Source organism: Monodelphis domestica, chromosome 4 (genome assembly GCF_027887165.1).
Source record: "Monodelphis domestica isolate mMonDom1 chromosome 4, mMonDom1.pri, whole genome shotgun sequence".
Taxonomy (NCBI): Eukaryota; Metazoa; Chordata; class Mammalia; order Didelphimorphia; family Didelphidae; genus Monodelphis; species Monodelphis domestica.
In genome coordinates, this window is record NC_077230.1 from 154335174 (window position 1) to 154363102 (window position 27929).

Genomic DNA, 27929 nt, shown 5'->3' on the forward strand with positions numbered 1-27929 from the left:
TGGCAATAAGAAGGTTATAAAATGCACATGGGACTTTGTACAAAACTCAAAGATGTCTCAGAGCCTTTTTCTGTCTGGCTAAGAGCCTCTGTCCCTCACAAAGAGACTTGGGGTTGTCACTTCATATTTCGACAGTACAGTGGAATCCAAGGTACCATGTTCAGGAAGGCTGGTTACTTACATCGCTGACATTCTTGGTCACTTCCTTGACATGAACAGTATCTCGCGTCTTGGGAAGAGTTGTGTAGGAACCCTGTGCAAGGTGCTTTTTCACATGGTCTTTGTATTTGTTCTGAGGACACAAAAAAGCAGTTGATGAAGGAGTCTGGTTGTGAGCAAAGATCTTGGATGAATATAAGTGAAATGTAGAAATTAATTACCTCTGATACCAGGTTACTGACAGTCTTAGCAAGAAGGATCTGGGGAGTATCAGGTACTGCCTGGCAGGTTCCTCTTTCTTTGACATGCTTCTCTTTGTATTTTAACTGCAGTGAAAAAAGAAATAGCATTCTTTAGTTCTTTGGTGTACCTTGGCAAGCTTGTTTTCAAATTTCTCAAATGCCCCCCAAATGAGTATATATATATATTACAACAGGGAATGGATTTGTTGTTGAATCAGGAAAATTCTGTAAACTTTCCTAAAGAAATGCAATATTTGCTCACCTTATATGATCTTAGAAAGCACCTTTTATTTTTGCATCTAGTTGTGACAATAACAAGAATACATCTTGTATTTATCTATCACAAAATTCACAGAATTGGAAGGGACCTCTTGTTCAACTTGTTCCTGAAAGCAGTTCCCTCTTGTTCAACTTGTTCCTGAAAGCAGTTCTTTCCATATTATCTCCAGCAAGAAGCTTTTTAGCTTTTGCTTCAAGACTCCAGGTGAGCAAGAATCCATTATATTTCAAGCAACACATTCCACTTTAGGGTAGTGGTTCATCATTCTTTTTTAAAATTTCATTTAATTGATTAATAAAGAAAAATTTTCCATGAGTTTTTTCCCCTAACCCTCTCACCCTCCTCTTGTAGCCAATGAGTAATTCCACTGGGTTTTACATGTGTCATCAATCAAGGTCTATTTTCATATTATTGATAATTGCACTAGGGTGATTGCTTAGAGTCTATATCCCCAATCATATCCCCATCAATTCATGTGATCAAATGTGGTTCATCATTCTAATGATGAGGATGTTTTCCCTTATATCAAACCCAAATGTGTCTCTTTGTACCTATCCTTCCTGGGCATGACTACATGGGGCAAATAGTGCAAGTTTCAGGACTAACACTTCGCAGTCCTGGTGATGGGTCTAGGCTCCTGATATACAGGAGAAAAGGAGTAGGAAGCCAAGCAAGGGTCTCAAAGAAGGAGAAGATACTCACATCACTTTCTATTAAGGAATTCCTCAGGGCCAGCACCATATCTTTGTCATCAGTGACAGAGAGTTTACAACCCTTCAGGAACTCTCGGTCCAGCTTGTATTCAAACTATCTCAGAAGAGAGGGGAAGGAAGAGTGAAATGAGTAAGAGACCAGGATGGTCATCACCGAAGGAAGCAATGGGAATCTTTAACAAGTCACCCAAGAAATTGTAACTAGAGATGGCTAAGTATTGGAATTTCTTTCACAAGAGTAAAGATGAATTGACACAAAAAGTGAGCAAGAAAGACTTTTGTGACTTTCAGCAAAATGCAGATATCAAATAACTTGAGAAAATTTTTTATCCCTTTATCCTGGGAGTTGCCTCTACTCTCTATCTCCATCTAGGATTATCTGGCTTTCAGCTACTTCTGTAAAGGTTTGTTCTATTTCACAGTTTGAGCAGAATTGGTCTTGCAGGCATACACGATACCCCCAAATTTGGTTTAGAGTATTTGTCTATGTCACTCTGCATCTCCCTTTACTGATCAGAAGAAGGAGGGATGGTGGATTGTTTTAATAACCTAGAAATATATTGGAAAGTAATTAGTTTTTTCCCTGTTCATCATTGCATGGATGTTTCATTCAATTATGCATGGCCATGCTTTCATTTCTCTTACATCACTTTGTTGCAAGGTTGATTTAGCAGCTTGTATGAAGTCAGGTCTGTCAGCAATCCACTTCCAGTGAGCTTTGGTTGCTTCATATTGCTTCTTATAATCCCTCTGTTTTTAATAAAAATGAAAAGGAATAATTTAATTCAGTAGAGTAGAAATAGCATATGGGGGCTTACTCTTCTCTCTGAACACTTGCCAAGTGATGGTTATTAATGCAAATGAAAGCTCAATAATGCTTTGAATGTATTTCATGAAGCTGTAAGGGAACTCAAGAAGTGATTTGGCGTCGCCCCCTGCCTCCAGGCAGGTAAATTCCCGAAGCATCCAAGAGAGAAGATTATCTGATTTATTTTTAAAGCTCTTCAGAAATGAGGATTCCACAGCCTTTTAAATTAATTAATTATTTTTTTTTTTGGCATGCTATTCCAGTATAATCATCTTCAGAGAAAAGTTATTTCTTGTTTCTAAATAAGCTTTCTCTTCAAAGAATTTAAGACTGTGTCTTTTTGATCCTTTGGGGAGACAAAAAATGACTGACATCTTCTAAAAGTAATAACTTCTGTTAAGAACCATTCATATTTGAATTTAATCAATTTGGAAGGGACTCTTGAGTGAGTGGAAAGACATCTTTTCCACTAATAAAGAATTGTGTGACCATCTTTCACTTTATTTCTTTCATGAGTTTTTTTATCTTATGTGGGGTGTGTCTTCTGCATGGCATGAGGAATAGGAAATATAAATTGCTTGAAATGCCTGTTATAACCTCTATCAGATAATTCACAATCTTGGGGAGGGGGAGGGAAAGAATATGAATTGCAAAATGTCAGAAAACAATTGTAAAAAATTATTTCTACATGTAATTGGGGAAAAAAAAAGAATTACTGTGTGGCCTGATAGTTGCCAAGTCCAGTTCCACAGTGTATTAAACTGATGAATTAATTTCCATTTCACAAGTAGATTCTGGACTTTGGTGCTGATAATAATATGAAATTGTGTGTGTGAAAGATGCTCCTGATCATCTAAAAAAAATGAAGAAAAGACACCTTTCCAAATTTCCGATTACATTAAAACTGTCTCATTGATTTCAGAGTTGAGGCTCCTGTTCCTTAACTACTAGATCTAATTCCCAAATGGTTGAGACCTATTCAGCTGACATGAGAGTAGTTGTACTCTGCACCTTAAGACTGGGCTACCATCATTGTTCCCAATATATTTCGGTAAGAACCAAATGCAATAACTCATGTCAGTGTCAAATGGCAAGTTCATATAACTTGTCTCCTGAACTTAAAGTTCAATAACCTGAAAACACATGAAAAAATGCAGTTGAAGGGCTGCTGGGTTTGAATTTTACCCTTACCAATGTAAATAATTATTCACTATCCTGGCACTTACATTAGTGTTTACTCTATAGGCATCCTTGGCTGCCTTTATATGAACTGCATCAGGTTCAATGGTGCAATTAGACTTGGTCCTTTGGTATGCTTCTTTGTATTTCAGCTGTGGGAAGAGACATCATTAGCCAAAGCTGTCCAAAGTTTTAGAAACAAATAATAAAAAGCTTAATCTAATATATACATTTTCACAACCAGAAAAGTCGTCAATTGCAGGAAGCCATGGGAACCTCTGGTGTCAGATTTGAGACCTTGGGTCTCGCAGGGTCTGGATGGCTCTTCAGTGAGTAAGGTGTAGGACGCTGATGGTGGCTTCTCAGCAGCCTTATTTGTTTATTTCCTAGTTTTTGGCTATGTTCTAAATAGATTAGTTTCTAGGTATATAATAAGGTCTTAGGATCATAGAATCACAGAGAGCTTGTGCTTACTCTTACTCTTTCATTAAATCCTTTAATCAGGAAGTCTAGACTCCTGAATAATGAAACCTAGATGCACAGTGGAAAGGACATTCCCCCCGCCCCTTTCCCTCAAAATAGGATATTAAGCTATTGATTCTATATGTTAAATAAAGGTTATAGATTATGGGATCATAGACTTAAGGCTGAAAAACACCTTGATGGCCATATAATCTCACCTTCCTTTTTTTATTGATGAAGAAACTGAGGACCAGTTAGATTAAATTTCCCATGGTAACAAAAATAGCAAATGTCACATGAGGGATTTGAACCCAGGCTCCCCAACTCCAGTCATTGCTTCCCTCCTCCCCAGTACCATATTTCTTCTCTTTGTTTTTTTTAAGTTTTTAAAAATTTTTATTTAATTAGATGATTTGGAATAGTTTTCCATGGTTACAAGACTCATGCTCCTTCCCTTCCCTCCCTCCACTCCTTCACATATGTGACGCACAATTCCACTGGGTTTCACATGTGCCATTGATCAAGATCCATTTCCTTATTATTTATTTCTTCTCTTTGTGAAAGAGAGCTTGACTTGTTACCCACATCATTGCATTGCGGAGTTCAAAATGATGTGCCCTAAAAGTCACTCCTGTACTTACGTCGCTGATTCGGTCTTTCACTTTGCGAACATGCAGTAACATGGGGGTGTCATGGATTGTGGTGTAGCCTCTGGGTCTGGCTTTGTTGTATTCCAACTTGTAAAGGATCTGGGAGGGTTAAAAAAACCACAAGGATTCAGTCAGAAAGATCCTATGGCAACCCTGATCTTTCTACAATAAAAAATTCCAGATACCATTTTTGGCTTGAGTTATTTTAAAGCAAGGAATAGGAACTTCTTAAATATTTCTAAGACCTTATTTTTTATAAGGTTTGAGTTTTAGTGGTAGCATTCAGGATACTCACATCACTGATTTGCTTGTTGACTTTTGTGGTACGCAAGTGTTCTGGAGTATCTACAACAGATGTAAATTTGTCCTTTGTCTTCTCATATTTTTTCTTGTATTTGATCTAATGATTGAGGAGAAAAAGTTAGTGCTAAGAAAGAGACAGAACTTTTAAGAACATTAATATGTTTGATTTTTAATGTAGTAAATATGGATAAGATGTAATCCACATAAACAAATATTTTTGGGGGTTCTCAGTAATTTTTAAGAGTATAATGGGGTACTGAGACCAAAAAATTTGATACTGTTTTCTTAGAAAGTTGCCAGGGTTGGGGCAGATAGATAGTTCCATGGACTGAGAACCATGTCCAGAGATGGGAGGTCTTGGGTTCAGATCTGGCCTCAGATACTTCCTAGTTGTATGACCCTGGACAAATCTATCCTGCATTCCTTCCCTTACCACTTTTCTGTTTTAGAACAAATACACAGTCTTAATTCTAAGACAGAAGGTAAGGGTTTGTTTTTTTTTTTAATTGCCAAGGGCATTAAGACTTTATGTGATTTGCTCATGGTCATACAGCTGTCAGAGGTCTTTTAGGAGTGAATGATCAGTTTAGTCATGAAATGGAGATATTAAAAAATATCATGACTATGGGAATGGGGTAACACACATGCAACTATACCTTTGGAACTTGATGGTCACAAAGTAAATCATTTTTCATGCACACAAGCCATATTAAGCAAATTGTACGACATGGTGACAAGACTACGAGCACAAACATTTGATGATCACACTTGAAAAAAGCAATGAGTGCCAGAGAGTAGGTAGCTTATAGAGAGTTTATAATCCTACAATGGTTCATTGAACCACACAGTAAAAAAAAAAAAAGTTTTAATTTGTCTCTGTACTCAACTGAAGAAACCTTCTTTTTTGTCCATCTGGGAGGTCAAGCATTTAATTTTTTGGTAATCATTTTCACTTCAGTCTCTTAGTGTGTATATTCACTATTCTCCAGTGTTTTAGGCAAAAATTTCAGATACCACTAAAATGGAACACCAGGTATTTCAGTTGAAGGAGTGTCTTTTAATCAGTGATGTTGGAAACCAGTTCTCATGAAGGGTATAGACAGTAGGAGTAAAATTTTGTAAGATTTAAACATTTGAAAAAGGAGCTGACTTCAGAAGGCCATAAATATGTGAATTATTGAAAGAACCACGTTATAATTTTCTTTTTGCCCATCTGTTGTAATTCAGAGATAACAAAGAGAAAAAGAAAGATAAAAATGTAGAAAACAGAATAGAAAAATATAGAAAATAGAAACAAAGATGAATGAATATCTTTTGAAGTCATCTCTCAAGGAATACTTTAATTTATTTTTGACAAAATTAGAAAAAGTAAATTTGGCAAAATATCAATTTCCATGCTCAATTTGAAAGAATCTCTAGTCTCTGGATTGCTAAGAATTCCAAGAGGGACAAATGGTGGTTGGCCCATTCCATGGAGACAATTATTATGGCAGCTTCACTATCAGTCACATGATAAAAAAATGATCATTTATGTAGCTTCATGGAATGAAAGAAGTGATGAGATGAAGAGAGAATGAAAGCTTAAAAGTCAAAAGAATGAGAAGGCCTATAAGATGACTCTACACCACACACAACATTACCTGGCTCCACATGTGTGTATTGTAGAGTGCAGTCAACATATCTGGACGCAGAATTTCATTACATCCATGTCGTAGAAACATCTTGGCACTAGATTTATATTTTTTCTGTCCATACAAAGAGCAGTGAAGCACAAGAGAGACTTGAGAAGACAGGGAAGAACACAGCTCTATATCCCAGTCACCTCACAGTGAAGAGATGTAGGCAGAAACACTTTACGTACTCACATAGATGCATTTGGGTAAATACGCTAAGTAATCTGTTGGGCCAAGTTGAAAGACTTTGGTGTCTTAAGTTGACCACTTACTATTTTAGAAGTCGTAACTAGTGCCACTAGGAAAGTTTCACTTATGATACCAGTGAATTTGCTTTATCAAAATAAATTGGATAAATGGAAAATATCAATAATAATGTCACCCTTCCCCTTTTTCTTTTCTTTTTTTTCTTTGACGTGCAACTCAAAATAATTAGCAGGAGGAAGTTTTAATTTGCCTTTGCAAATAGTACCAGTAAAAGGAGGGGGAAGATTTTCCAGATGAGGCTTCCCTTTTCTATTTCCCCATATCATTGAGAGTACGTAGAGCGTGGACTGGCTCACACAAAGAGCTCACGAGCTGTTTGGGTGGCTGAACAGATATTGTTGGAGAACGCAGGAACAGAACAGTTCAATATCATAGGCAGAACCCTATGACATCCTTGGCTGCAGACATGACGAACATCTCATGGAGAACTTGGAAGAACAGCACTGTCTGGGCCATGTTGGCCAACACTTTTACAGTACCTGACTTATTTGTTCGCCTGCGGTCTTAGCCAGCAGATGTCTAGGTTCATCCACAACAAGGCTGTACTTATCTTTCCGCTGCTCATAATCAGCTCTGTACTTTTTCTGCTCAGAATAGCATATCAGATTATAACAAGTACACAGTATCAAGGGTATAGAGACACGTCTCTAGATGTAAATCCTAGGGACCGTGAAACTGAACAATTCCAGGAGGAGCTTCCTCAGCCCTTTTGTGAACTAGAGGAATCACAGAGATTCAAAGGAATGGAATTTCTGCCTAAAGTAGACTTGGGGCCGGAGATGGATGTGTTGGGTTTTATTGACCCCGAGATACAAATACTTTGTACCTGTACGTATGTCATCTTTAATTATAATGCCATTAACAATGTCAGGTTTCATTATTCCTTATGCTCTTTTAAAAATAATATTGGACACACTGTTGGTTTACAGTTTGGGGATATGGGTCAGAAATCTAAGCATCACTAAAATTCTGTAGTTATTCAAGAAGAAGCCTGAGGTTTCTGACAATAGTTCATTTTATCCATGTGGAAATAAAATTTTGGAAATTGTTGTGCACAATAGGAGGAAGGTATTGCCAGGTTTCCTTCAGAAACTCATGGGTAGAGAATCTTAATAAAGATGAAATAAGTGTAAATTAATTTAACAAACTAGTCAAAGAAATAGGCTACGTTTTCAGTTTTTCAAGCAACCAGTATTTTTATCATCATTTTAAACCATTCTCATTTACTCAAAAGCCTCCCCCACAAAAAAGGAAAAGCAGGAAATTAAAGATAAAATTATCCAGTTGAGGTAAGTTCAAGAATTGCCAAAAATTCTGAAGATTTTATTTTAAAATTAAGTTAATAAACATACACAGATCGTTGGATTGACTGAGGAAGGGTTGGCAGAGGGTACTGAAAAATTCTTTGTAATTGGCTTTCTTTCTGGGCAAAGGATAATAATTAGCAGAAATATGAAGTTATAAACCACAACAATCATTCTTGATCAATCTCTGACTATTATAATTTCAATTAATCAGATTACTGGGCTACAAATAATATTAAGCCAGTCAGTCAACCAACATTATTTTGAGAATTTGGGTGTCTTTTACTCCAATGTGATGCTTAAATTCTTGGCACTAATCTTTTCACTCTACTAACACTTGAATCTTTGTTTCTCTTTACAAAGACATGTTATTTCAATTAAATATTCATCTGAACAAAGCAAGGAGAAAAGCTACCTACTAAGATGCAGTGGCAAATGGCCAGGTTTTACTATAGCTCTGAAGATGAGCAGTTTGATACTTATATTTACTAAATTCTCTTCCTTTCTTCCTCCCTCCCTCCCTCCCTCCCTCCCTCCCTCCCTCCCTCCCTCCCTCCCTTCCTTCCTTCCTTCCTTCCTTCCTTCCTTCCTTCCTTCCTTCCTTCCTTCCTTCCTTCCTTCCTTCCTTCCTTCCTTCCTTCCTTCCTTCCTTCCTTCCTTCCTTCCTTCCTTCCTTCCTTTCTCCCTCCCTCCCTCCCTCCCCTCCTCCCTCCCTCCCTCCCTTCCTTCCTTCCATGGTCCATTTATTTCAGTGTAAGTGGAGGCTCTGAGTGTATTCAGAAGGCTCTGATAGCCTTTAGAAATGTCTTTCTGCTATGTATGGAATAGATTTGTAGATTCGATTGGTTAATGGCATCATATTCTTCTTTCTCCCTTGATTTTAATCTACTCTTTACTTTCCTATTCCTGTAATTTTAGTTCATTTCAGTAAATACCCTAGCATACTTATGGGGAATAAATAAGTCCAGTATTAAAAAAGGCCATACTTACCTCATCCATCAGTTGAGTTGCATATTTGAAATGCCTATTAATTGGACAGTCAGCTATGTATTTGAAATTAGACTTTGTCTTTTCAAATAATTCCTTGTACTTGTACTAGAAAGCAAATAGAGAATTATCATTTTAGAACACAATATGCTTTGGCATGGGATGCTGAAATTCTTAAGCATAGCTTGTATTAAAAGTCTTAAGTAATTCAGGGAATAAAATGATTTCTCAAGAGAATGAGAGATAGACCCATCTCCCCTGAAGACTAGCCTAAAAAGATATTTTTCATTAGCTAGCCAACTTAATAATCGATCTTTCTATCTCCCTTTTTAGACAAAATATTTCAAGGCTGATTTCTTCCCTTCCTCTGCCCATAATGATTATCTTTGGCATCAAGGGAAGACCTCAAGTAATCAAAGGGGGTGGTTTTTTGTCTATTCACATGAACACAATTTTCACTGAGTTTAGTCACAGATAATTATATAATGTTGAAATTTAGAGACCTTAGCAATTACATAGTCTACTGCTTCCATTTTCCAGATGAAGAACCTGAGGGGCAGAGAGTTAAGGTAACTTGCCCAAGGTCACACAACTAGTTAGCAACACAAAATAACCACTTTATCTTTTTGAGATAGCATGGATTCTCACGAAGTCATTTCCCCATGGTATAGTAATAGGAAGTGAATATTAGAATTGTCATGTAGAGATGGACTAAGATTCTCTTTCATCCAATTAGTATAACTGGACAATGGTCCAGGCATCGAAGATAGAATTTTCCTAGGAAATTGAACAAATTACAGCCAATAAACCCATCAGAAGGTCTGGAATTGAGGGTAGGAATAGGAATATACTTTTTTTTAAGGCATATAATCTTAAAGGCACTTAAGTGACATAGTGGATAGAGATCTGGACTTGATATCAGAAAGACATAAGTTCAAACCTAGCCTCACATACTTACTAGCTAGGTTACCTTGGCTATGTCACTTAATTGCTATTGGCCTCTATTTCTTCAACTGTAAAATGGGCATAATAATAGAACCTCTCTTCCTGAGTTGTTTTAAGGATTGGGAAAATATTTGTAAAATATTTAGCACAGTGACTGCCACAGAGTCTACTTAATAAATGTTTGTTCCTTCCCTTTTTGGAGTTGAAAAAGCAGAATTACAGAACTTTGCTCAAGGTACCAAATTTGAACACATACCCTGATTCCTAAACAACTGAGTTTAGCCTCTAGTTAGGATTCATTAATTAATATCGAAAGCTATCACTCCTCTGGGAACATTCAATGGTCATTAATTTCCCCTCACTCCCACCTGAATTTCTTAAATACATGTATTCTTTTTTATCACTTTATGGACTATAAAGTTGATATGAGAATATATTCTCAAATGACTAATTATAATCTCTGTGTAGAGATCCCTGAATATGCCATTGGATACTTTAATGGATTCTCTTTTTAATTTTGTATAGGTTTGTTTGTTTTTGGTCAAATAGTTAATGAGAGATCTTCTATGTCTTAAATTGTTGTTAAAAACAAAATGGCAATAATTAAGTATGTAATAATAACTCATAAATAAAGGCATACCTTGCTATAAAGGGTCTTGTTCTGTTCTGCCAGCATCAAGTCAGGAGTATCATAGGCATAGCAGCCAATGCCCTTAAGCCATGTTAAGTCTTCTTTGTATTTAACCTAAAAACAAGTCAGCATGAAATACTTGTAAATACCTATATAAATATGGCTGATACTGGAGTCTATGTAAGTAGAATGGAATGAATAATTAAAGGCCAAGAAAAAAGTTTGCCCTCATGTCTTTTTTATTTTTAATCATAAAGCGAGTGATTCACTCATATATTGAATGACTCCATGATGTCATGCAGTGAACTTTGTGGAATTTGTCTCTTCTGTAAGAGATCAAAACAATTTTAATCATGTGTCAAGTCATTCTGGAATAAGCCAACACAGTGTAGCTGTTCTGAGAAAGCTAATGGCGATTTTAGGAGAAAAAAATTCTCATCAATTTAACATTTATTTCTCCTTTGCTCAATTCACTTAGAGGTAGATTTTTTAGCTTTCCCCATCTTTAAAACTTGAGAGTTTTTAAAATGACAGAAGTTTGAATCTCTAACGACACGTAAAAAATAACATTATACATAGGTTTATGTATAAACAAAAATAAAGAAAAACGTTAAGACTCACATCACTGACAGCATCAGTGACAGCCCGGTGGTGATAGTGTTCTGGACGATCTGGAATTGACCTCCAGAATCCTAGTTGGCTCATATAGTTCTCCTTGTATTTTACCTGTGACCAAAAAAAAAAAAAACCCACAAAGAAAGTGAACAATTCTTTCTCAGTGTTAAAATAAACCATGACTCATCCATTGACCAGTTTGATTTCTCCCCTCTATTCAGTTATTTTTGGAAAGTGTGGGTGTTAAACTGTGATGAGTAGTTAGTGCTGCCAGGGTGGGCAGCTACAGGGCAGCCTCTCTAATTAAGAAGTCTAAGAAAAAAGCTTGGCAAAAACACCATTTAAATGAGTGTGAAGAAGAAGAAAGTAAGGACATACGGTGCTGATGTCATCCGTGACCTTGCGGTGATATACGATGTCCAGGGCATCCTTCACAGTGTGGTATCTCCCTTTGGTGGCATGGAATGTTTCTTTATAGCGTAACTGCAAAAAAAAAAAGATGAAAAACTAACTATGGAGAGCTCTTTCCAGCATAACCTTTTTTTCCATCAGTTTATACCTGAATAACCTTACTGTAAGACTAAACAAACTTAGTTGAAGAGGGAAAAAAATAGGTTCATTACTCCTGAAGTATATCGATGGGTACTAAAACCTTAATTTTTTGGGATACAGAAAACTCTTTATGAGCTGTGGCCATGATTCTAGGCCACATTGTATTTCAATTTTAAGTCTAGTTTTGTAGTTGTGTCCTTTTACCCCAAATCACCAATCCTAAAACTGGACTGTGATTTCTATTTGTGTCAAGATAGATTTTTAGATGTAAATAAGTGCACTATGTGGAATGCTAAATCTTGTTTTCTGAGCAGATTTGCATTAAAAGAATCATGTCTGCTTTTACTTTTGGGGACAGTAAGGTAGCATAGTGGTTACAGTGTTGGCTGGGAGTCAGAAAGACCTGAGGTCAAATCTGGTCTCATTCTCTTAGTAGCTATGTGACTCTGGGAAAGTAATTTAATCTGGTTTGCCCCAGTTTCCTCATCTATAAAATGAGCTGGAGAAGGAAATGGTAAAACATTCTACTATCTTTGCTAAGAAAATCCCAAAAGGCGTAAAAAAAGTCAGACATAACTTAAACTATCTAAACAAAGGTAATTAATTTTCACTTTGGTCATTATGCAAGCCACTTAAATATTCTCCCAGTACTGAAAATAAACATTCGCTCTAATGGTCAATTATTTTCCAGATGCTAGTCATATATTGTAATTCTTTCTGGAGGGTTAAAGCTTCTCAATCTAGTCACCACTCAAACCCAGAAACATTTATCTAAGAGGAACAAACCTTTGGGACAAAGGATATAATATGGCATTCTACCCTAATATTTAAAATGTAGACTGTGTATAGTCTTGAAAGGGAAGAGTATAGTGAAAAAGAAGTCACAAAAGAGTAACATATAACCCCAAAAGGTTGTGTAGATGAAGAGAGTTTATCATATATATGTGTGTCATTTTTAGGGCAGCTGGAAATATCATTTCCTTTTTCCCCATCAGCTACATCCTTAAAAGTCTAACTGCCTGATCCCCATGATAACCAGGAGTCCACAAATGCTGGGTCCTGGAGTGAGTTTCCCAATTTGCCATATTCTAGAGGCCACTTTCCCTAGGAATATTTTCTCCTTGAAGACCCGGCCAAGAACTTAACCTGTCTTTGAGTGCCCAGAAATTCCTAAATGGGATTGTGCTATTATGAGTTTAGAAGAAGAGGGGAAACAGGGAAAAGGGTTCAATTTATGATCTAATAGCTCCAACCCACATTATCAGTGGAATTCTGGGATTCTTGGGAATAATATGGCCAAGTTTGGGCACTGAGATACAACTTTGGTAAAGAGCCTATCCTTTGATGATTGATTATGGTATAGCAGGAAAAACACCAGATTTGGAGTCAGCGGAGCTGGGTTTGAATTCCAGCTCATCATTTATTGGCTGTGTGACTTTGGATGGGTTATTTCTCCTCTCTGGCCTTATTTCCTTATCTGTAAAATGAAGGGGTTGGTCTAGGCGACTTTTAAGGTTTTTGATGATCCTGCAAGCTAGTCTTCATTATCCAAAATGTGAATATTTTACCTGAGAATGGAGTGATGTTTTGAGAGCTGGTCTTCAAGCAGGAAGGGGTTGGGTTTAAATTTTTGCCCCGGGTAAATCATTTAATGTTTGGACAATTCTTTAAGACACTAAACTTTAGGGAAGGTGCTGATCTACAAGGGTAGAAGGAGTTTCCTCACACAGGATTTTGTATAGCGATGAACTCATACCTAACCCTCTCTGGTCAATGTGTGTGTGTGTGTGTGTGTGTGTGTGTGTGTGTGTGTGTGTGTGTGTGTGTGTGTGTGTGTATGTTAAGGTCTATAATTTTATTGGTATAGGGAAGTCTCAGTGAGGAAACCCCTCTACCAAATCAGATTAATAACTGCCCTGAAACTTAGCTTCTTAGAAAGTTACTTGCAGGCACCCAGAGGTTAGAATAACGAATGGAGTCAACCTATTAATGCTATTTTAACACCATTGTCCATTCTGATTCTTAGGATCTGACAGTTCTCCTTTCCAAAAGACTCTAAGACACTTTGAGAAGGGAATCTGGATTTCACCTCCATTAGCACTGAAGCAGCAGCTATATGTCTGTGAGTTCCCTCTCAGCTGTGTCTTCTACTATTTGGTCTGACTTCATTCATTTTTACATTAGTTGTCTGACACTAGTTAGGTGATAGGCATTAGAGATCTAGAAATGACTTTATTTTAGTATATTTATTGAGTGTGCTTCAGCCCCAGCCCTATCCCATCAGAATAGAGAGGGAATGAGGAAGGGAAGAGGACATTTTTGGTTACTTACGTCGCTGGCATTCCAGTAAGCCTTTTTAGCTCTGATGAGGATTGGCGTGTCAGGGACTGGAGTATACCTGTCCTTCATTTTTTCGTACTGAATTTTGTACTTTTTCTAAAGAACAAAATAGAGAGATGGAATCCGTTTCTAGTTCAGGTGCTTTCATCCACTGTAATTTCTGCCACACAGTTGGGTCAGGCTAATATCAAAGCTTTAGGAATGTTATACTTCATATTCTTTAAGTGCTTTGATTTATCTGTTACTTTTTACTCTGGATAAGCATTCTTCAAAAGTTACTATACATAAAGGCTTGATGATAAAGATTTTAATGAACTATCATATCCTACAATCTTTTATAACTTTTTTAAAAATCTGTAGTAGTGTTGGTTTTCCATCTTACCTCACTGACCATGTCCTTAACATCTCTAGCATGCTTTAAGGCTTTAGTCTGGTTACCAGCATGATGATGGGGTCGCTCTTTGGTGGCCAATTCAACATACAGATACTATAAAAAACAGGAGAGTGTCATTACAACATCACAATTGATATTGTGGCATTTATAGTATATTCTTTCATTCTTTCCATAGCTTGAAATAATCAGATGATCTTAACTGAGGTTCCATGACTAAATTCCTATCATAATTTTACTTTTTCATGGATTCACATAGAATAACCCCTCTTTATTCTAGTCAAATTCTTTCATTCTCAAATTTTTCTCTTGCTTAGGGCAATCATCCTCCATTCAAGCTCTTCTCTGAGGCTTGATTGCAACAGAAGCAAAGTTGGATTCTCTAAGGCAATACCCTCAGGGTATAACCACTGGAGGGTCTTAGGAAGCAGGAGGGTCTTAGAATATTACCCGGCAACAGAGAATGTTTGTTTTACTAAGACCAGCCTAGCTAAGTTTGGAGAGTCTCACCAACAGAGTCTTTTAAGGACTGAAAGAAGGATATGATTATTCCTGTTCATTGCATCTTCTGCAAGGAATGTGGCTTATGAGTGTTTGCCTGAGAATATGGAATGAAGTTTAATTTGATTGTGTATAATCTTTGTGAAGTCAATCAAAACATTCTGAAAGACTGTGTAGGAGTCAATAGATCATTCAGCCAATGGCAAAGGTATAGGAAGACTATAACAGAGTATTTAGAAGAACACAAAGAATCACTGTCTACCATCCTGAAATATGCCCCTCTTCATTTTAAGGGAAACATTGCTTCAAAGGCCAAAAATTAACATCCAGAGATATCTACTGAAGGGGGTCAACTAATGGGGTGGCAGCAGAAGCAGATATTGATACTGGCATTAGGTTTATGGTTCTCACTGGTAACTTTCTATGAGGCATGATTATTATGCTCTATTTCCCATTAAGTTTTCTTACCTGGCTCTGAAGCTTCTGTCCTTTCTTGGCTCTTAAGAAGTCGGGGGTATCAAGAATTGAAGTATATATTGACTTTTGCTTCTTGCCTACAGCTCTGTACACCAACTAAATATAAAACAAATCATTATCAACATTTCTGTTAGGTATATTAATATAAAATATATTGACTCAAGTTGATCAAAAGAAAGATATAGCTACAGGAGGGGGGTTGGGAGGAGGAGAGGGAAAGAACATGATTCATGTAACTATGGAAAAATCTTCTAAATTAATTAATTTAAAAACTAAAAAAAAAAAGTTACCAAGAGGAGAAATAACTGCTGGAGTTGTAATGCAAATCAAAGGACACAATTTTTTACTTTAGTTTGTTTGGGATTTTGCTTTTATATGATTATTTTCTTTTTTTCTTTTTTCTTTTTTTAAAAACCCTTACCTTCCGTCTTGGAGTCAATACTGTGTATTGGCTCCAAGGCAGAAGAGTGGTAAGGGCTATGCAGTGGGGGTCAAGTGACTTGTCCAGGGTCACACAGCTGGGAAGTGTCTGAGGCCAGATTTGAACCTAGGACCTCCGTCTCTAGGACTGGCTCTCAATCCACTGAGCTACCCAGCTGCCCCCTATATGATTATTTTCTTACAAAAATGAACAATATGGAAATATGTTTGGAATGATAATACATGTATAATCCAGATCAAAATGCTTACCATCTTCAGGAGGGGAAGGGAAAGAGGAAGACAATTTGGATCATATAACTTCAGAAAACTTTTGTGGGAAGTTGTTAATACATGTAATTGATAAAATAAAATATTTTTATAAAAAAGACAAAGATAATAGGATTGAATGAAAATCAAAAGAATAAGGACAAATGAAGAACAATCAAGTCATAGAAACAAATGAAAAGCAATTAATATGGAAATTCTCTTTAATAGATGGCAACCTATCTATGTTTTTTCATCCTGTGTGACTCTTTTCCATATCTTCTCATATATCATCCACTGGGGAGTGTGGATTAATTCACCAAAATTAGCTTTCTTTTAGATATTTAGCACTGAGTGGGTAACAAAGAGGATTATGGACTGTTCATTTTTCTCTTGCTGTGTATGACTAGTCCATTCCATTTTTAATGCCTATATTTATTTAGTAATTGTTTACATGATTTTCCTATACTAGTTATTAATTGGTAATGTGGCTTATTAAAGCCCAACATATATCTGAACACCGCTCTTTGTGTGATTTCTAATTTTAGTTCTTAGGAGGTAGACAGCATTCCTGGAAGAATATTGATATCCTGTGCAAGTTTCTATATGCAATCTATTTCACTCCTTGACCATCACTAAGCCTTTCCATAATCTCCAGACTTCCTTTTCTAGCACACTGTTAGGTGCTGCCTTCCTTAGACATGTAAGCTCCTGGGGCAGCTAGATAGCACACTGGGAAGAGCCTCAAGTCCTGAGCTGGAAGGACTTGGGATCCAATTTAGTTTCAGACACTTCCTAGCTGTGTGGGCAAGTCATTTAAACCTGTTTGCCTAGCCCTTGCCCTTCTGTTTTAGAGTCCTTACTAAGAAGGAAAGTAAGAGTTAAAAATAAAAAAGAATGTAGATTTGTTTAGGACAGGAATTTTCTTGCTTGTATTTGTACTTCTAGAGTTTAGCACATAATGAATGTTTAAGGAATGCTCACTGACTCACTCACTCTATCTGTTTATCTATCTATCTATCTATCTATCTTTCTATCTATCTATCTATCTATCTATCATCTATCTATCTATCTATCTATCTATCTATCTATCTATCTATCTATCTATCTTTAACCTATCTATCCTATCCTCTACCTCCTGTTTATTTTGGGGCCAATTCACTGTTCATCTGTCTAAGATGTGTGTCCAGATGGAGCAACCTTACAGCTTGTTCAATCATCATCTGTATATCATAGTATGAACAATCACTTAGTCTTTCCTTTGTGGACAGCTACTCAACTTTTTTATGTGATTATGGTTCTTATTTAGGGAGTTTTGAAATATATTGGAGCTTGATTTAGTTAATATATTGTTATCTACAATCAGTAGGGAGATGTTTTGCACATCCACAGGGATCTCCTCTTCCATTTGTATTCCCTGTTGATATACTGCATGATAATGGTCCTTAAATTACTCTTTGTGTAATAAAGATGATCCTGGTTTTTAATGGCTGTGACAATGGAATAAAAACTCTGACAAGCTTTGGGATGGATGGGCTAGGTCCTTTTTTGAGGTCTAGTCTAGTAAATAGTTCTATATGGAGAGTCTTATATCCATGATTTGGTCACATATGTGTGTATGTGATTATGTCTATATGTCTCACTCTCTCAATACTTACATATGTACATATATATACATATATAAAATATTTTGGGGTCTAAGAATATAAACTATTTCTAATCAGCAATTGTCAAAGCTCTTGAGAAAGATAAGCTGACCTAGCTATTGGCATTCTTTTTATACTTTAACTTCATTAAGTAAGCTGAGAGGGTAATAATACAAACAGATGATGAACTGACTTCATGATTATAATCTTTTTTCTTTTTAGTCATCTTTATAATCTTCTTTAAAATCTACAATATTTTAATATCTTTATAATCTTTTTTTATTAGCAATCAGTAATATATACAAGACGATCTTATATTTGTATAACACATCTAACTTTCTAAACCCTTCTCACAGATCTTCTTTCATTTTATCTTTATAATTCATTTGCTAGGTAGTTAAAAGATAATTATTATCCCTTTCTTACACATAAGGAAATTGAGGTCCAATGCAGTCAACTGATTTCCTTAATGTTGCTCTGCTAGTTGGTGGTAGAGTTGGGAATTCAATAGTGCTAGGGTCTTCTGTATAGGACAAAGGTCAGACATTTGAAATTACAAACTGAAAGTATTGTATGTTCATTTGACTATTTATTTGAGAGAGATTATATTTTGAGAGGAGTAGGGTTAGGAAGAAAGGGAGGAAGTGATAGCAATGCAAAAAATAAAGACAAGAAAGAAGGAAAGTGTCAATGAATCATTTACATACATAGAAAAGAGCAGAAGGAAGTTTAGGAGGTGATAGAAAAGTAGGCTGGTATTAGTACTGCTGTTAAACTCCATATGTGTAGATGGTGATAATTTCATATATAATCCTCTCTGTTCTACTTTCTATATGAAAAGGTTTATGCTTCAGTTCATAAAGATATTTTTTAAAAGAAAGCAAAGTAGGTGTACCCCAATTAGCATCAGCATTTTGACATATAAAACAAGGCGCTCTCACCTCACTCAAATGTGTCTTCAGCTCTTGCACTTTTCTGTATTCAGGGGTGTCCAGCACCACACTGTATTTGTCTCTCATCTTCCTTGCCGTATCTGTGTACAGGTAGTTGGACTAGGAGGAAAAAAATACATTCTGATGTCTCTTGAAGGTAATACATAATTATTTGGTCCCTCTTGTGACTGTCATTGACATATGTTTTCCTCTAAAGTAGTTGTTAAGAAATATGTATTAATAATATGGCTTCTATTGTGTCCTATGCCACTTCCCAGTAGATGAAAGATATCTCCTCCCTCTCTTCAGAGGTTAATCAAGCTCATCCCTTATATTAATTCAAGGACATTTTTCTTTCAAATGGGTTTCCACCGCCCAGGCAGAATCATAGGAAGTTTTACCCCCAAAGGAAATGTATGCATGTAACCTGTTTCTGCCCAATATTAGGTGACATATTTGTGGGTCTGGTACCTAAATATGGCATGCCATATTAAAGAGATGGAGCATACCCAAAGCTTACGCAGGTGACGGGAACGGACCATGTCAGGAGTATCATAGAGGAAGCATCCTAAGCCCTTCAAAATCTGTAGATCCTCTTTGTACTTAATCTGTGAAGCCACAATAGAAGCAGAGGTGTCAGGGTTCAAAGTTAAAAGCTAGGCAAAGGTAACAACACTCAACAAATATTTATAGATTCCTTCCTCCTTTAATTTAACATTCTCTCTGCGGACTCAACTTAACTGGCTTATTTCATGCCAGATAAATTCATTTAAGCCTCTTGTTCCTAAGCTTAAGAGATAGTTGGATGGGCATAATCTTCCCATTTTATAGAATGGACAACACACAGAGAATCAACGATAGCAGTAGTGTGACTTTTGAAAGGCAGAGTGGCAAGAGGGAAAGGGGGAATTGATGCTGCAGGATAAATTGATGGAGGGGGCAGAAATCAAGCCAAAAATAATTGTCAATGTGTCTGATACATTTGCAAGGGCTCTAGAAGGAGGTCATTAAATTTTTTAGTTGGCTTTTATTTGATGCTGATCATTTCCAACAAGCTTTGGGAGCAAAAGAATATGAATAAGGGAAGAAGGTACTCCAAAGAGCATCACTTGTCTTAGTTGCTTAGAAGTATGTGGAATGCCTCAGAGTTGCTGGAAACAGAAGTTCAGGCTCTGGATGAGGATGGACATCTCTAAGTCCTACCCTAACCACTTGGGCTCCTATAAGCTGCTTACATCACTTGTAATGTCCCCCACATAGCGGCAATGTAGAACTTGAGGTGTGTATGGCAAAGAGATCATGTGTCCTCGCATCCTGAAGAAGTCAGATTTGTAGATTAGCTGTGGGGAGAAAATATCATATATGTGAAAAGCAGTGTACTTTTGGATTCAGTATTAAATTGCAACCACTTTCCCCTTGGCTTGGAAAAAGACATACTTCACTGACAGCTTCTTGTGTTTTTTTGACCTGGCGGATTTCAGGTGTGTCTGGAGTGGTATGAATCTTGTCCTTTAATTTGTGATATAATTCCCGATAGAGGCGCTATATCAAGGAAGAAAAAACAAAAACAAAAACATGGGAGGTATTTAGCAGAAGACAGAATAATCAAGATAGGTGTTCATTGGCCAACAATCAAATACTCAAGTTATTAGGGAGAGAAGGTTATTTGAAGTTGGGGACAACAAGGGAAATAATTTTGGTTTTTTAAAAAAGAAAGACTAAACACAAAGTCAAAGTAAACATTGGAAGGAATGGGCACAAAAGATATTATTTTTAGTAATTAAATCAAAAAGTAACTTGGCCTGAAGGATTTGTTAATATAGAAATAAATGCACCAAGTTTCCTTTTAAAATGACCATTGATATTTTTGCTAAGTAAGGAATGACTTTATGAATCCATCCCTGTTCATTAATCTATTGAAATCTCTATAGAAGAAAATGGACAGGGAAGCCTTTCCCTGTAGAGTTCTACATTCAGTGGGTTAAGTCTCGACAAAGGCATTGCCAATTTTAAATAAGTGAGACTAGAACAAAGTGAAGGTCTCTTGCTCTGCTGACATTTGATACTGCCACTGGATTTAGCTTAATTCTTTAATGTATTTCAGAAAAAGATGCATTAACTGAAATGAAATATTTAACTCTACCATTGATAGTCACAGTACCTCACTGGTAACTTGGTTGGCTCTCCGGACATGAACAAATGGAACATCTTTGGGACCAAGAGTATATCCATTTGCCTTCAGGTGTTCATAGACTTCTTTGTATTTGAACTGTAAAATCAAAGTCAGAATTAGGAAAAGAAATAAAATTTTTTTAAAGTTAAAGGCAACATTACAGTTTTGTCTTTTAGTCCCTGGGAAAAAATATCCTTTTGATTAGAAAATTCCTTTAAATTTAGCAGAAGGAAAAGTTTCTGATGTGATTTAGAATGTAGAGTCATCTATGAAAATAAATTCTGGAAGAAAGTCTGAGGGAAGTAGGATGGGAGTGGGAGAGACGATAGGGATACAGTATAAAAAAAAAGAAAAACAAAAAGAGATGAAAGAAAAAGGAAAGCATAGTGACTTGCCCAGGATCATTCGGCTAGGAAATATCTGAGGCTGAATTTTAACCCAGTTCCTTTCAGATCCAGACCTGGATCTCTTTCCACTGAGTTACCTAGCTGACGCTTATTTTGCATTATTATTATCATTAATTTTTTTTGTTCTTCTAACCTTGAAAATACCAATAAACAAGCATTTTCATTTGCATAGGAAGAACAAAAAAGTCCCAGCTGGCATTTATATAGTATTTTAAAATCTGCAAAATGCTTTACAAATATTATCTCATTTCATCCTAACAACAACCTTGGGAGGTAGATGTTATTACTGTCCCCAATTTACAGATAAGAAAAATGAGGTTGACAGACACTAAGTGATTTCACACATTGAGTTACTATCATAAAATTACTATGCATCTAAAAACAGATTTGAATTCAGACTCTGGGTCTCACTCTCTCCACTGTATTATCTTATATAGAGAGTCTTAGATCTCCATTATATATAACTTGCATTTAAAAAAATTCAACATACTTTGAAAATTTTCATGCTTATCTATGTCTCCTTCTGAATATCCCTCTCTTCTTGTCTATGCATTAAAAAGGTTACAATGACTCTTCTTTCTTTTCTTCTTTTTTGGCATTATTGTCATTAATATCCTTCTAGTCTCCAGTCTCTTCCTTCACCTCCTTTAGTTGTTTTTTTTTTGAACTCTTACCTTCTTAGAATCAATACTAAATATTGGTTCCAAGGCAGAAGAATGGTTAAGGGCTAGGCAATGGAGTTAAATGATTTGCCCAGGGTCACATAGTTAGGAAGTATCTAAGACCAGATTTGAACCCAGGACCTTCTATTTCTAAGTCTGTTGATCTATTTACTGAGCCACCTTGCTACCCATCTCTACCTCCTTTAAAATAAAACAATTATAATAAAAGTTTAGTTAAGCAAAACAAATTCACACATTGGATGTCCATATGTATCCAAAAATGTCTATTATCAATTGGCACCTTGAATCCCCTACCTTTCTGTCAAGACTTTATAACATTAAATGAATCCCATCTTTTAATGATCTACTACTCTCAGTAGGACAAGTGCTTCTCAGTTGTTTTCTTACTAGCAGGGATGGGTTGCATGAATCCATCCACAGTTTATTGCTTAGGTCCCATGAATGATCAACAGCATGTATTTGTGGGATGGCAAACTAGGGCAATTAGAGCCTGTGGTTAAGGAACAAAGCAAAGTCAAATGGTCTACATCTTCAAGAAGCTCATGGCTACTTCATCACTGGTGCTCAGTTCTAACCTACTGAATTAACTAGTGGTTGGCCCTCTGTGAGTAGGCCAATGGAATCTTCCATTCATCACTTCCCTCTGGATATCAGGTTGAACCAGTAGAGTGAGGCTGGAGGGAAAGAAGTAGCCTTTATTTGTGGTACTTAAAGCTGTCAAAAATTATTCTATTTTTTGATCATCATATCTCAACATCTCTAAACTCTTGTCTGTATATCTTATACTGAAGACATTACTTACGTAACTACTCATATATTGGGCCTCCTTAGCCTTCTTAAAGTTGGGAGCATCTCCTGGAATTCTATATCCAGTGGGCAGGTAACGTAAGCCATCTTTTCGGTATAAATACTGCAAAAATAAGTAAAAAAAAAGAGGTTAAAAATCATCTGTTTTTAAGTGACTGACCCGAGTTGAGTCTTCACTCTGGGTTTTTCAATTGATCACTAATATCTTTGGGTTTAACTGAGCCAGATTAAATATTTCAGAAAATACTCAATGAGATATGAAGGGTATCAAACTTCTTTACGATTGCTGCTTTGGGGTATTGGAGTGCCTAGGAGGATGATTATTGGGGGATGAAAGTAAATGATTCTAGAAGATATTTATTTGGTCAATAGGTCACCCTAAAGTTTTTTGGAAGGACCTAGGAGAAGCAGAAGAAAGGAACTGGGCTCTATCACTGCCTCTAACCATAACCCCACCACTAAATGGCACTGCATAAGCCATCCTTAATATATAGAAAGTCCAGCAGCAGATAGATGTTCTAGCTTTGGAATCTAACGTAAGTACTTAATACATGTCATAGAATTACAGGACCACATGTGACCTATTATTGTAGAGTTTAGCTTTTAAGATGAATACTGGGGAAAAAAACCCATGGAGAATAGGGTGGGAATGGGAGAAAGTGTAGAGATAAGAGACAGAGAGAGGGAGAGAGAGAGAGACAGAGAAAGAGAGAGAGATAGACAGAGACAGAGAGACACAGAGAGAGACAGAGACAGAGAAACACAGAGAGACAGAGAGATAGAGGGAGAGAGAGAGAGAGACAGAGAGAGAGACAGAGAGAGACAGAGAGAGAGAGACGGAGAGAGACAAAGAGAGACAGAGACAGAGACAGAGGAAGAGACAGAGACAGAGAGAGAGGGAGAGGCAGAGAGAGAGAAACAGAGAGATAGGGAGAGAGAAAGAGAGACAGAGACAGAGAGAGAGAAAGAATGAAACCATCATAATTCTTAGAGATCATTTAGGCCAACTTCATCACTTAATAGATGAAGAAAAGAAAGGTAAAGTGACCTAATGCTAGGTGATACAGATAGTAGATTAGAATTCAAATCTTGAGCTTCTCAATCCAGTGCTTTAGAAATTCTACTGATGGGTCGATTTATAAAGGTGGACACTGGTTAGACAAGAAATCATGAATTAAGTGCAAGTTTTCTTTTCAGTTCTTAAGGGTTCATAGCTCTCCTGTATTGGGATGATACATTTACCTGTGTATCCTATAACCAGTTTTCTTCCTTTCTGATTCTATTTCAGACTCAAAATATTATGACAAATGTGTTTTCAATACTCACTTCACTCTGTAGTTTATAAGCATGCTTTGATCGGTCCAAATCCACTGACTTAGTAGTGGGAATCACTTTTCCTCTAACATTGTGTATATATTCATGACGATAGACAGCCTGATAAAAGAAAACCCCAAATGAGTGAGTTGACACATAATATTTCCTTGGTAGGGTAGCATTTTTAGAGCCAATCTTCACTGAATTGAAATGGAAGCTCACACTTTTTTTTTTCTAATTTTGGGAGTCTAATGCAATCCTCTGATATCACGGGAAGTTGTCAATGGAACAATTGAACACATAGACAATTTAAAAATAAATCTGGACCTATGATTTCACTAATGTGGGGAACTTTGGGAGAAGAACCTAGGTAAAGAACAGAAATTAACACCTGTTCCACAACTTGGGCTCTTAGAGATGCTGGGGAGCCAAGAGAGAGTAAGTGATTTGCCCAGAGTCAGTCAGAGGTAGGTCTGGGAACCAGGACATTCTACCTTTGAAGCTGGTTCTTTATATGGTTTTGGTCATGAAATAGCTGGAGAAGCTAGTTGTAAACAGAGAACAGGGAGCTTTAGACTTTAGTCTGGCAGATTTGTTTCTTACTGGAAAATTATCCTTTATAAATCATTTTGTCTATTGGGTAGAAGCAGGCTCTGATACAACCAAGGAGGGAAAAAGCCACTCAGGTTGAAGAAGTGAGAGGCAGTAATAATTTTTTTATTGGAAGTACCAAAGAAATGTGTTGCAATATTTTTGGCCACTTGTGAGACTGGAAATAGCTCATATTTAGATAGTGCTTTAAGATTTACAAAGCATTTTATAAATATCATCTCACTTTATCCTCATAACAACCCTGGCAGGTAGGTACTATTATTATCCTCATTTGACAGTTGAAGAAACTGAGGCAGATAGACATTAAGTGACTTGCCCAGGGTCATCTAGGTAGTAAGTGTGTAGGGCCAGAAGTCAACTTAAGTCTTCCTGACTCCAGGTCCAGCACATTATTTATTCACTGTGCTATCTGGCTGTCTATTAGGGCAGTTTTATAAGAACAGTCCAAGGCTGCAAAACATCCCATTTGCCTCCATTTATCTAGGAAAATCGTTGGAGATGTGGATGAGAGCCATAGAGGTTGGGAAGGAATGGATGAGTATCTACATCAAAATTGTTGAGCCATTAAAGTATCTCAGTATTAAAGTAATTTCTAAAAGCTCCAAATCTCGAGTTCACCGACTTACACCTCTAATCTGGAAACTAGTATAATAATAATGTAAATGACAAAAAAATAATGAACCGATTAGCAGCCTCTTAAGGCTGGAGGATCCCAAGACCAAGACCCTCACCTATTAGGTAGAAAGGACTCTGACCGTAGTGCGTCAGGCCTGAAATGACCTACCCTTTGAAGGTCACCTCTCTGAACCCACCCTGCCTTAAGAATGACTTTCCACACCGGCACTTACATCACTCAGCTGTTGGCCACTTTTGACTGCTTGTACATAGACTGGTGTATCCGTGACCATTTTGTAGTCGTTTCTTGTTTTCATTACATGAGATTTGTATTTTATCTGCAGAAAAAAGGAAGAAACAAAGGGAGAGGAGGAGAAAAGATGGAAGAAAGGAATTACTAGAGCTGTATCATTATTTTCTACTCCTGAATTTCTCCCTAAAATGTTAAATTTATTTATTACTTTCAACAGCTTTATTCATTAGTGCTCCTTCAAACTTTTTAAACTTCATATCAGAAAAAAATAAAATCTACAATAGGTTTTGCATGACTGAACATGCATGACCTGTTTCAAATTGCTTGTCATCTCAAGGAGAGGGGAAAGGAGGGAAGGAGAGAACTTGGAACTCAAAATTAAAAAAAATAAATGTTAAAAATTGTTTTTACATGTAATTAAAAAAACTAAAATATTAAAAAACAATAAAGTCTTCTGTGACATAGAAAAGCTGGAGAAGGCCAGTGTGAATTAGTGAAGAAGCTATTCTTTTGAAATAAATACAATTTATTATTGTTATCAATTATAATAAGAAACATTTATGTAGTTCTTTAAGGTTTACAAAGAACTGTACAGATATTATTTCATAATACTTTAAGATTTGCAAAACATTTTACAGATATTATTTAATTTTATCCTCACAACAACCCTGAAAGGTAGGTGCTATTATTAGCCCAAGTTTACAGGGGAGAAAACTGAAGAAGTCAGAGTTTAACTGATTTGCCCAGTCACACAGCTATTAAATGTCTGAGACTGGATTTGAACTTGGGTCTTTTGACTACAGGCTCATCTTTCTATCTCTTGTGCCATGTAGCTGCCTCTATTTTATTAATAACCTATTTCTAATTACAACTAATTCTCAGCTATTACTTAAAATGGCATATTCCTTCTGACCAAATAAGTACTTCTAAGTTCTTGAGTATGCTTGAAAACCATTCTCTCAAGGACTTTAAACTTTTCTGCAAGAAATTTGTCAGTTTATTTGGTAAGTCTCTACTTCACCAAAGAGGAACGTTAGCCCAGTCTCAGTTCACATGATCACAAATTCCAAATTGCTGAGGCTTTATGAAATGCAGACCAATGAGCTCCATGTACAGACCTAAAAGTTTTGTCTAGCCATTTTATTTAGGCTTGCTGTGTGGGAGAGATCATCACCAGGTCATACTCAGGTCTGTGGTTCATCTATCCATTCCTGACACTTTCTTCTTAATTTCAGCTCTTTCTTCTTATCATTTAAGCAACTTAACTTTAAATCTGTTGGGGGAATCTCACTGCTTGTAATAAAGTTGTATTTGCAGCTCCTAACCCATGAGCCTGGAATACAAAGAAGATTTGCTTCCCTTTCCTTCTCTTTAATTAGAGAGGGTAAGATAGATACTAACCTTTTTTATATAATACATATTGTACATATACACATACATATTATATATAATTAATAATTAATAATAATAAATATATATATAATTAATATCTCCCCATATATTCATTAAGTCAAACTTACATCATCACGAAGATCATAGGCATGCTTGGCATGGAGAATTTCAGGCGTGTCCCAGACAAAACAACCGATACCTTTCAGCCAATTGAGGTCATCCTTATAGATAATCTAAATTTTAATAAATAGGAAAAAACACACAAGAATTCAATAGACATACTCTTTCCCTCCTGCTCTCCATTATCTCCTTTTCTCCTTACCTTTTACCTCTCACTCTTTTTATTACGTATTTGTATATATAATGTTTATATGTGTATACTGCACACACACATATGTCAAGATAACAACAATGAGAGGAAACATGATGCAGAGGATGGAGGGCAGCCTTGGAATAAGGCAGATATGGATTTGAGTCTTCCCTCTGACACCTTGATGTTGTGTGACCATGGAAAAAACCACTTAACCTCTTGTTGTCCCTAGAAACTCTCTAAGATTTTAAGCTTAGGTGAATTGCTAGTCTAAGTAAGTAGAGGGAGTGTCCACAGTGGACATTCTCTTAAACTACCAAAGTCATGGATCCAGATCAAACAACTAAACTAAAAAAGGAAAACCAAGAATGCTGTTATGACCTTCTCTCCATTTGGGTTGTAGGAACCCAAAGCAAAGGGTGCCATATAACTTTTTGATGTATTTTTATTATCACAGAAGCATAGAGATGTTAGGCATAGAAAAGAAATCTAGAACTAGAAGGAACCTTAAAAATAATTTTGTCTAATTTCAACTAGAACCATGAGAATTTAAGTGGTTTTCCCAAAGTCACATGGGAAATAAGTCAAATCCTGGGACATCAGACTCAGCACTCTTTCCACC

The 27929-nt window shown here is 36.5% G+C and overlaps 1 protein-coding gene across 40 annotated transcripts in view; it reads right to left on the reverse strand.

The window, feature by feature from the left end:
* The window catches only part of NEB (nebulin), a 232512-nt gene that overhangs the window by 43566 nt on the left and 161017 nt on the right, over positions 1-27929 (reverse strand). For 35 of the 40 annotated variants that reach the window (XM_056793863.1, XM_056793864.1, XM_056793853.1 and 32 more), the window contains 24 exons: positions 27126-27230; positions 25586-25690; positions 24138-24245; positions 22807-22914; positions 20903-21010; positions 20179-20283; positions 19977-20081; positions 19251-19349; positions 18751-18861; positions 15471-15575; positions 14493-14597; positions 14102-14206; positions 11597-11701; positions 11225-11329; positions 10613-10717; positions 9031-9135; positions 6437-6541; positions 4789-4893; positions 4485-4592; positions 3429-3533; positions 2040-2144; positions 1384-1488; positions 381-485; positions 182-292 (listed from right to left, as the gene is read on the reverse strand). In XM_056793863.1, coding sequence (XP_056649841.1) covers positions 182-292; positions 381-485; positions 1384-1488; positions 2040-2144; positions 3429-3533; positions 4485-4592; positions 4789-4893; positions 6437-6541; positions 9031-9135; positions 10613-10717; positions 11225-11329; positions 11597-11701; positions 14102-14206; positions 14493-14597; positions 15471-15575; positions 18751-18861; positions 19251-19349; positions 19977-20081; positions 20179-20283; positions 20903-21010; positions 22807-22914; positions 24138-24245; positions 25586-25690; positions 27126-27230 — 2538 coding nt within the window. Of the gene's footprint in view, positions 1-181; positions 293-380; positions 486-1383; positions 1489-2039; positions 2145-3428; positions 3534-4484; positions 4593-4788; positions 4894-6436; positions 6542-7215; positions 7321-9030; positions 9136-10612; positions 10718-11224; positions 11330-11596; positions 11702-14101; positions 14207-14492; positions 14598-15470; positions 15576-18750; positions 18862-19250; positions 19350-19976; positions 20082-20178; positions 20284-20902; positions 21011-22806; positions 22915-24137; positions 24246-25585; positions 25691-27125; positions 27231-27929 lie in introns of all 40 variants that reach the window. The other 5 variants (XM_056793833.1, XM_056793852.1, XM_056793851.1 and 2 more) reach the window with 1 other exon arrangement.